The sequence below is a fragment of the Marmota flaviventris genome, chromosome 5 (genome assembly GCF_047511675.1).
Source record: "Marmota flaviventris isolate mMarFla1 chromosome 5, mMarFla1.hap1, whole genome shotgun sequence".
Lineage (NCBI taxonomy): Eukaryota > Metazoa > Chordata > Mammalia > Rodentia > Sciuridae > Marmota > Marmota flaviventris.
Window position 1 is genome coordinate 159,508,946 of NC_092502.1, and position 11,127 is coordinate 159,520,072.

General features: G+C 40.8%; 1 protein-coding gene across 1 annotated transcript in view; it reads right to left on the reverse strand.

Annotated features, from left to right (window-relative positions):
- Window positions 1-11,019, reverse strand: part of Mtrr (5-methyltetrahydrofolate-homocysteine methyltransferase reductase) — a 34,647-nt gene extending 23,628 nt beyond the window's left edge. The window contains exons 1-4 of the mRNA XM_071612705.1: window positions 10,931-11,019; window positions 9,643-9,806; window positions 7,330-7,483; window positions 5,572-5,689 (exon numbers count right to left, since the gene is read on the reverse strand). Of these exons, the coding sequence (XP_071468806.1) occupies window positions 5,572-5,689; window positions 7,330-7,483; window positions 9,643-9,783 (413 nt within the window). The 5' untranslated portion in view covers window positions 9,784-9,806; window positions 10,931-11,019. The remainder of the gene's footprint in view (window positions 1-5,571; window positions 5,690-7,329; window positions 7,484-9,642; window positions 9,807-10,930) is intronic.
- Window positions 11,020-11,127: the final 108 nt, after the last annotated feature.

An 11,127-nucleotide genomic window follows, 5' to 3' on the forward strand; every position in this document is an offset into this window, starting at 1 on the left:
AAAGGAAAAAATCAATAGGGTCAAAATTTAAGAGGTGCGGACTACAGAGATATACATTCAAACGTTTTAATATTTAATCTAATGAATGGGCAAAGAGAAAAAGAGCCTCTGAAGACATTTGAGACATGTGGGATTAACATAAGCACTGTGACATTGACTGGTCACAGCTCACCATGACCACACATTTAATGTCAATGAGGCCTGGCAGGGGACAAAGCTCAAAATAAAAGAACAAAAATAAAAGGTAACAGTCCAAGAAATGTTTTGTCACAATGAAGAACACATTGATTTGGAAACAATCCACAGCATAACAGAGCAGAAAATGAAGGAAGAGTGGGCAGGAAGGTCCAGGTAAGGGGACACATGAAGAGTCTCCATCATCCTCTAATCCGGGAAGGCAAGCCATTTGCTGGATTTGTCATTTCTCATAAACAATTTATTTATTAATACAGTGAATGAAAATTCATTGAACACATGCACCTAGTTTAAAAAGAAAAAAAAAAGTATGCATGCCGTTATCCAGACGAAGCAGCAACATGACAGCACCTGTAGAACCTCTGAATAAACACCCAAGTTGAAAGGCAGCCATGGGGTGAATACTGAGTTGCACAAACAAGAATAAAGCTGGGCATAGTGCTGTGTGCCTCAATTCCAGCTACTGAGGAGGCCGAGGCAGGAGGACTGCATGAGAATTTGAAACCAGCCTGTGCAACACAGCAAGACCCCATCTCAAAACAAACAAACCAAGAGCAAGAATAAGAGAACGCACACTTCTGACTGGTAGGATGGCAAAGGCCATGAGGACAGTAAGAGACACAGCCCGGCCACACAGCCAGGCTGAAGGCCCTCTGTTGTGTCTTCCTGTGATGCCTGACCTGCTCAGGCCCTGACTTTACAAACCCCATCAAGATAAGGACAACTGTGCTGGGGCACTTTTCTAACTGTTTCGATTAACAAAGACTGAGAAGGATGAGAGACACAGAAATACACACACACAAAATATCAGCAAAACAAGAAAGCCTGCTGGGAGCCATTAGCCAAGTAGGTATGACAATTTCCTTGCCAGCGTACCCCATGTTGCAGTGACATTGAATGTAGGTGACCTTGCTCAAGGACCAGGGCGGATTAGGGTGTTCCGGGTTTAAGATAATCGTGTTTAGGGCGTTCCCAGTTTAGGTTCCAGGTTTAAGGTTTAAGATTATTCCTGCTGGGAATAGGGCGTATCCTGCTGCCTGAGTTCCCCTTGAGTTCTCACGGGATTCAGACAGTATTTTTTGGGAGATAGAAGCCCAGTGGATGTGGATTTGGGCAGAGAACGTGGATTTCCCCAGAACGTGATTGTAGACGGCTGGTGTGAGCTCGGGAATAAAGAGTTGCTGTTTGAATCTACAAGCTGTGTGGTGGCTCGTGATTGTGTGCCCAGCCAGACTGCGGCATTTGTGCCCAGCCAGACTGCGGCATTTGGCGGCCCGTACAGGGAACTTCTGAAGCTTGGAGGTAAGTGAAATTGCTCGTCCCTGAGGAAGAGCAAAAGAACGGGTGACCATTTCAAAAAAAAACAGTGCGTTCTTGTTTTGATTTATCTTGTTTTTGTTTCAAGCTGCCTATCCCTAGAAATTTCTCAGGCAAACTGGAGAAAATGGTTGACTCAAGGTTTGAAGTTGTTCGCCTCCGAGCAAGAAAAATTGTTAGAGGAAAGAGGCACCCCAGTAAGACCAAGAACAGTTAGGGCATTTGTTGATACAATACAAAAATGTAGCACATGGCCTTTTAAAGACGAGTTATTAAGTATACCAATGGGACCATCATGGTATCCTGTAGAAGGATTTTTCTTCAACAAGAAAGAGATGGCTAATTCTGTTTACTACATTTGTCTAAGATCTTGGTTTTTACAGACATCTGATTAATTTAAAAAGCTAAAGTGTTAAAATATCAACCACTAAATATGAAATCAAGTACTCTTTACTTATTAAGTTCCATAAGGTAATATATTTAAACATTATGTGTGTTTTCATAAATTGGTAAATGGAAAAATGTTTAATATTGCTTTGTGTCTGTGTCTTTGCTAAAACAAGGTTATTAAGAGTTAAGATTCTATCATGTGTAATTTATATACAAAGAGTAGAAAAATTTTCAGTTGGGTTTCAATTATAGTATTATAGTATCATAAAAAACATGAAAGTCTTTCATCTTATTAAAGTGGAGTAATTTGTCTAAATCAGAAATTTTATAAGAGTTGTTTCAAAATGTGAATTTATAAAAAGGGTTAACGGTTAAAAAAGAGATAGAAAAAGATTCAAGATGTGGAAATATATTTTAATATAAAAGGTTAAAGGAAAAAGAAATGTTTCTAGATGAGATAATCTCTGTGTGGTAAAGTACAAAGTTCTAAAATGCCATTTAAAAAGATTTTGAGGAAACTAGACTTACTTTATAAGCTTGAGAAAGGAAGAAAGAAGAAAAAGGTATTTGTACATGGCAGATTGAGACAAAGCTTCTCAATGGAGTTAAAAAAAAAGCCTTTGGTTGAAGGGCAGCCATGTAAACTAACATTGAAGCGATTTAAACAGAATCTAAGCCTCTTTAAAAGAGTGAAGCTGTAGGTGGTGAAAAAGTACATTTAAAAGTACAGTATAGATGATAATTAAAAGGCTTTAAAAGGTTAAATTGAAGGTGGTCGAGATACCTTCATGTCGGAAAAAAGATTGCTTTATTGCATCATTCGAAGCCTAGTTAATCTTAAAGGCATTACTTTAAAAAATGGGAAGATAATAGGATAAAAGATATTTAGATAAAGAAGATTAAAAATTTAAAGTGAAAAACTTTAAAGACAGAAGTATAGAAAGTTAAAAAGAAAAAAGATAAAGAAGATGTAGAAAGATAAAAAAGATGTAGGAAGACAAAAATTTTAAACCCACAAAATAGGAAGAAAAAAAAAAACTAGGAGGAAAATAAGCAACTAAGGGTAAAAATACAAACCTTAGGAAAAAAAAAAAACTAGAAGATAGAAATAAGATAGAAAATGGTTGAAAATGTCAAGTAAGGTATTACACAGATAGAAAATGCATAAAGCTAAGACAACTATTAGATACAGACATACTTATTAAAGCAAAAAGAGGGAATTGGAAAGGGGTATATATCCCCCATAGATAAACTTAAAATAACCCTTTTTACTCTAAACTTTTTAAATTTGGATTCATCAGGACTTACTGCTGCGGAAAGGCATATGTATCCAAAAAATGTACATAAGCCTAAAGATATTCTAACAGGACAATGGAAAGGTCCTGACCCAGTGATTGTCTGGAGTCGGGGGTCTGTTTGTGTTTTTCCACAGGGAGAACAGCAGCCGATTTGGATTCCAGAGAGATTAACTAAAACAATTTCTACAGATCGAAAAGAAGATGATTTGACTCAAATCCATAACAGCTGATATCCAGAACTCCAGCTTGCCATTCTTACATCTGCGACAGTGATTAACCAGGATGCTTTTTTCAATAGCTATTTTATTATTGCATTTTTCCACATCATAAGGTTCTATTTTTATTTTTTGAGCTCATACAAACCTAGGTTAATGTTTTTCTGATCAGTTTTATTTTTTGACTGTGGAGTTTTTAAACATTGCAATGGAGATTTCACCCAGATAAAGCTACAAGGCCTTTACTATTTTCTTCTGTGTTGTACGTTTGTGTACACTCTTGTGCTTTGTGTTGTATGTCTGTATGTGCGTATGTCCATATTTCTTATATGAGGAGCGCTCATGAAAAAATGGATCCGAATTATTATTATTATTTTTTTTTTATTCACGTGATTTAAATGGTTTAATTTAAATTAGGTAAACAGCTGTTAAGGATTGTTTTTAAAGGTGGTTAACAGATCTGTTTGTTTACTAATTTAAATTAGGTAAACAGCTGTTAGAGATTGTTTTTAAAGTAGGTTAACAGACCTGTTTGTTTACTTTCACCTTTCTTTTTCATTATATTTAATAATTCTTTTCAGGATAATGTCTCTTTAGCATCATTGCCAGAATTCCTATCTTCATTCCAGTGCCGGTGAAGACAAAGATACAACCAGACTACAGCTTCTATGATAGCTATCACAGTAAACTGTATAAACTGATGCATCAATGAATATAACTCAACAAGTAATGCTCAATCAAGGAGTTAACTTACTTTGGGAGGAGACGGATTTTGGGAGGAAATGGACATATTGATAGATTCCTCCGCTTTGAACTGCTTGCAGAACTTGCCTGGACTATGTAGCTATCGTTTGGTGCAGCGAATTGTGGTAATGCTGGCATATCTTTGCTGATGGTGTCACTAGTGATGCAATTTTTATTTCCTTGCCAGCGCACCCCATGTTAATTGTGGTAGTGCTGACATATCTTTGCTGATGGTGTCACCAGTGATGCAATTTTTCCCAAGGAGCCGTCAATTGGCTTGGTGTCGTGGCATTTCTGTATCCTCCTCCCTTCTGCTAGTGATGGTCTAAAATTTGGGGGCCAATGGCTTATGCTGGACCGGTAGTCAGTGACGGGTATGATTCAATTGCAGTGGTATCAACCTAAGATAGGAGGCTGACGCCTAAAGGTCAGTTTTCCGATGACAGGTAAGAACCATATGTTGAATTGGACAACCTACCAGGCACGGTCCTTAAGGCACATTAACCTCACTCCCCCACTGGCACCAAGGCCAAATTTGGGGGCCAACAGAGGTGAGGCAAAGAACCTCACCCCCCCACTGGTGCATAGACCTATCCACAAGTATGGCTGTATGCTGGACCGGTAGTCAGTGACGGGTATGATTCAATTGCAGTGGTATCAACCTAAGACAGGAGGCTGACGCCTAAAGGTCAGTTTTCCGATGACGGGTAAGAACCATATGTTGAATTGGACAACCTACCAGGCACGGTCCTTAAGCCACATTGCTTGTTGTTTAATTAATCAGAAGGGGGGAGATGCTGGGAGCCATTAGCCAAGTAGGTATGACAATTTCCTTGCCAGCGTACCCCATGTTGCAGTGACATTGAATGTAGGTGACCTTGCTCAAGGACCAGGGCGGATTAGGGTGTTCCGGGTTTAAGATAATCGTGTTTAGGGCGTTCCCAGTTTAGGTTCCAGGTTTAAGGTTTAAGATTATTCCTGCTGGGAATAGGGCGTATCCTGCTGCCTGAGTTCCCCTTGAGTTCTCACGGGATTCAGACAGTATTTTTTGGGAGACAGAAGCCCAGTGGATGTGGATTTGGGCAGAGAACGTGGATTTCCCCAGAACGTGATTGTAGACGGCTGGTGTGAGCTCGGGAATAAAGAGTTGCTGTTTGAATCTACAAGCTGTGTGGTGGCTCGTGATTGTGTGCCCAGCCAGACTGTGGCATTTGTGCCCAGCCAGACTGCGGCAAAAGCCAAACCCCGGCTGGCCCTCTTGGACCCTGGCACTCAAAAAGCTAAAACTATAAAAGATTCTCAAGGCCAAGCATGAGTGCTAAACCTCAAAACCACACACTCTGTAAACTCACCAACTTTCACCACGTATGAGTAAGACTTTACTGGAGTAAACAAAAGCACGTCGCCCTTACCCCACACAGTCGTCTGCATGTCCAGTGTCATAGAAATGCTGGGCTCCAAGCTCTTGAAGTCGTTTATCAATTACTTTTCCTCCATTACAGAAGTATGTGTATTCGGAATCACCCAAACCTAAAGAGTCCAAATGGATATTAGTACACACAAAGATTAAAAGAATAGATAAATAAAACACCTAAAAACAAAACTATTTCATACTGTCACAGGTGAGGTAAGTGACCATTTTCCCTGAGTAATACTGAATATGCAGAAAATGTCCCTCTATTTTATAACATAAATGTACCAGATACACTGGTACTATAAACAAATACCACTGTTCTGAGAAATACACAGCTTTTAGACCACAATATCTTTTATCTGCATACATCTGATCCTAAGCAGGGGTCTACCAACCACAGCCCCTCCACTTCCCTGTTTTAAATAAGGCCGTATCCCATCCACTAGCATTTCTACAATAAAGTTTTACTGGAACACAGCCAAGTCTGTTTGTTTACACATTGCTTAAGGTGGCTTTGAGACTACAACAGTAGAGTCCAGCGGCTGTGATGGAAACCTCATGGTCCTCAAAGGCTATATATACTACTATCTGGCTCTTTTTAGCATTTATGACTCCTGATCTAGAGCACAGAGGCACATCCGCTGCAGATGAGCAGCTTCTGTAAAATGTCTCTTAGGTAAAGCAAGAACTGCTTCTGTTTCATGGTAAGAAAACAAACTAAAATTTTCACTCAGTTGGAATTCTAAAATCGAAAGCTTAAACCCTCAGTTGTTTAATGATTTCCTGTTCTTTCCAAATAACAAGAAGAGAAATTGCTGGGTCCACAAGAATGAGTGGCTACCCATAAGTATAGACTTCATAATACATTTTTGAGAAAATGTCAAAGCAACATGTGCTAGCTCTTTAAAGTAGAAACTGGAAAAACTTCAATTTAAAAAAAATTTGAAAACACTGTAAAATATTCTAGTGATCATGTTAAAAAATACCAATGAACAGCCAAGGTTAGTCTCAAATTTCTAAATCAGTTGTTTATCAAAGCAAAATCCATCCTTGCTAAACACCCTCCCGCCAAAATAATCCTCAAAGATGAACGACACTGAACACAAGCCAGGAATATGGGCCCTCAGCACCCACACTGGTCCTTCCAATCCTTTATCTTCATTTCTTTGAACGGTTCCTCAGTGCCCAGGCCAGTTTTCTTAACCTGGGAGGCATTGCCTGGGAGCTTTTAAAATACCAATGCCAGACCACTACCTCAGAAAACAGATTGAATGGACATGTCCCAAGTAAAGGAACTATCAAGAACTCCTCTGGCTGATTCAATGTGCAGCTGGAGCTGAAAGCCACCGTCCTAGAGGAAGGGTTCTTAGATGGTGAGTGAATCACCTCAGAGCTTTTTGAGGCTTGCTTTTGTTGTTTTAAACAGTAAAACAGCAGCAAAGGATTCTGTTTCAGTAGGCTGGGGAGAGGCCCAGCCACTAATATTCTGAAAGTATTTCATAGCTGAATGATGTGCATCCTTGCTTAAGAATGCTACTTGGGAGGTCCCCCAGAGACGTTACTGTTGGGTAAATACTGAAGAAGAATTCATACACGGCAGCACATTATTCACACTTACATGTTTTATATATGTATAATATTTACATAAAAATAAAGACAAACTCATATGATTATATGTCATGGTTTTGAGAAACATAATCAAAACCAGAGTTAAAAGTCAATAATAGCACTAAAAGCAGAAAACAGAGTCCATTACCCAATAATCCATACCGCAGATGAGCAAGGAAATCAGCAGGCAGTGTCTTGTCTTGTATTTCTTTAACAAATTTACGGGCCGTGTCAGGGGGGTCTCCAGTGCCCGTTGTAGAAACCACCATGACGAGAGGAGCTCTTTCCATTTTTAGATCATACTACAAAATAAGGTTATCAAGTGAAGGACCTAATGCCATGTCACCTGTCATTTAACACACCAGCCAGACAGGATAATTGGCCTAGTTTCTACTATCCTGTATTTTCTCCCAATTATTCTTCTTTCCAAGTAACTGGAGATGCACACAGAGTGACCAGTCCCCATCCAGTGACCAGGTGCCCTTGTTTAATCAAGTTACGCAAAGTAAGATATTTCTTAATGCAGCCACTCATTTGTTTTGCTAATGCTCATCAAGAGGAGAAGAGATAAGTATGATGGGTACCTCTCAGTCATGGTGCCCTGGGGCAAATGTTAAAGTGAGCTCTGATCTATAAGGCAAATAAACGAAGATAGGAGAAAGAAACCTGGTTTCTTAGAATTAGGATTGCTGATAAATTCAGGATAAATTCTTCCAAGATGATGTGCCTAAAAACTCCGATGTTCAGCAGGAGAGGCAAATAATTTGGTGGGAATGACTTCTTAAAACAAAGTAAAAAAGCAAGCAGAAAGATTTTCTAAAGGGGGAGGGAGATTTAGAAATAGAACAGACAGCAAGCACCCGGGATTAAAACAGCAGGTCAGCAAGGAAGCTTCACAGAATATTCCAGCACACAGACTACAATGAAAACACAGTGGCTCTGACAGCTCCAGCAACATATGACACAAAGGCAGAGAGGTACACAGGCACTAGTGCTACCCCAGCCATCAGGGACCTGGTGATAAAGACCAACTCAGTCTTTCAGAGTTCCAGGGACAGAGCTTGCTAGCAGCAGTACCCTGAATTTATCAGCAATCCTAATTCTAAGAAACCAGGTTTCTTTCTTCTAATTCCAATGCAAATTTAAACACTTCAAGTAGACCACTCTTTCTTCTTGTGACTCCATGGAGTCTACTGCTCATAAGTGTTATTTAATTTGGGTCCAAAGAAATTAAAAAAAAAATTAACTTTATTTTTTTTTGTGGTGCTACAGAGCAAACCCAGGGCCCTATGCATCCAAAACAAGCACTCTACCGCTGAGCTAAACCCTCAATCTCACTTTTCACTCCTGAAGGACTTTTCCCTAGGCCATTAAATGTTCACAAAACACTGCACAAGTTCTGTGTCCAACTCTGTGCACAGTTCATCTAAGTTGATTCAGCTTGACAAGGCCTGCTATGAATGAGAAAGTAGAGAGCTACCCCGCCCCAGCTAGAGAGGTCAACCCAATGGATCTAATTAGGGCTTGTTTTAGGAGACTATCAGTACATAGTGACTGATTCACGTTGTAATCCATCATAGCACACTAAGTCTACATTATTGTTGAGTGACAGAGACCACTGTCTGGTAGCTTCCTAAAGGGAGCCCCCTTTCTGTGAGAGCATCTGGAGTCACTCTGGCAGTGCTGCCTAAAGAAACCAGGTGAGTCTCTTTCTAAAAGCTGAATTTACAATTCACCTATTTTGTTGAACAGTATCGCGAACTTGACATGAAGAGGCCAGAGGCTGTGAACCTGAGTGACAAGGCACTGGCAAGATAGTTCTCAAGTACTGAAGTAAACCTGAGTATTCAGGGGTTCGCCTTTCCTCTGGTGGTACAAAGTCCTCACTAACTGTTACCACCTTAGTTGTCTGGGATAGCACTATTTGGAGGTCTCAGAATTACAAAAAGAAGAACAAAGTGTTATGTATCATAAGGCAGGAATTTCAGTGGAGACTAAATAAATATACAAACAAGGAGTCCCTGACCTTAAGCAACAGGGTTTTTCCCAGATCCTTACACCATTACTTGGAATTCTATTTCACAAAAAAATCCAAGTAGTCCTTCATTTGGAAGAACTCTAACATGAATTGCAAGTTCTTTTGGGGTAATCAGAACGGATTCTGAGGTTCATGAGTTGCAAAGCCCAACATTCATGAGAATACACACACTTCCTTTGTTCTCACAGCCACCGCTGAGATAAACAAGGAAGATGCTACTGCTACCATTTACTGACAAGTAGCTGCTTTTTTCAGTCTGAGATCATTCACCCTAACTTATATGTTTACTTCTGTTTTTAAAAAAAAAAAAGGCTGGTTAAAATTGGTATAGAGCCACTTTCTTTGTTTAACAAACATCAGTTCCCAATCAAAATACTTTGAAGCATAAGATACTGTGAAGTCCACTGGAGTGACATCTCTTACCTTGTCCGACTCACTGATGCAGTGGAGATCTGCAGAAAACCCGTGGGCCACAGCTTGCTCACTTATTTCTTCTGCTATGGCCTTTGCCTGGCCTCGCTGTGTAGCATATAATAACAAGAACCTCCTCATTGCACAAGGCATGTGCTGTGACTATGAGAGTGACACTGAAAAACAGAAACAGGAAAAGAGAAATTTTCTTCTTAATGAAGTAGTAACAACCTCAACATAGGAATTCTACCTCAATTTTCATAAAGGAATGAAACAATATTCACACAATATGAAAGCCTTCTCTAAATTTATTTTTTGCACTGATTTTAAATAAACCTAAATAACACAGAATTCATCAAAAGTAGGGAGAAGACAAGACTAAAGTTCTAATTTCATGGTTCAGAAATCAGATTATGAAGTCAAGCTACTTCTGGGTCCCCAAACTGTCATTCAGAAGTGAACACCTGTAGGAAAGCTACTTAAATGTTCTGAATCTTAGCTCCCTAGTCCTCAAATTACGATTCTACCTACCTGATAAAGGATATGACACACAAATCACCTCAGCAATGCTCAAGCCATAATATCACTTAAAAAAAAAAGTTTTATCTATTTTTTCGTTAATCATTTTAGTATCAAAAGTGCATATGGTAATAAAAAGAAAAAAAATATTTCCATCCTAACTTCTTTTTTCCCCCTGAAGAGTCAACCAGGGGTAAAATCAACAGAGGCTAACCCTTGTCAACTTATAGACAAAAATGAAATCCAAATCAAAATACTGGCTTTTGGTGAACAAACCACCCATACTTTCATGCTCCTCTAGCTTACCTAAAGCACAAACAAAAAGCCTTCACATGTTAACTGAATTACTCTTAGGAACGGAACAGCATGGCACAAGGTGCTCAGCTAAGTGCCTGAAGAGCGAAGCGAACGCCACGGTGACCCTGCGAGTCCAAGGCTCAGCGAGGATGTGGTGTCACCCCTCCGGCGTCAGAGCCGGATAACCTCGCGAGCCGCACGCTGTCCCGAGGACCTCGGGGGCCCCAACTTTCGCCGCGACTGCCTAAGGACAAACGCGCCAGCCACGCCTCCGCGGAGGTTCCCCGGCTCCAGACCCGCAGGAGCAGCGGAAGAGAATCGCGCGGCGGAGGAGACCCCACGCCCCGGCGACCCCGTGCAGGAGGCCAACACCGCGTACCCCTGGACCCCAGCCGACCTTCGAACCCACGCCCAAACCCCCGATGGCCTCTGCTGCGTCCCAGCTGGACCTGCAGCTGGGAACCGCTGCCTCCAGGGCGCTCACCTGCGACGCAGGACCCTGGCTTAGCAAAATCGGGGAGTCTAACCAGAGCACAGGCGTACAGCCGAAGTGCGCATGCTCGGTACTCATGACCAATAGGAAGCTCCGGAGAAGACTTGAACCAATCACAGGACTCTAGATGTGGGCGGTACAGGGCCAATTCTGCATCTCGCGCTTGCGCCAAGCTGCTTCTTTCCGCC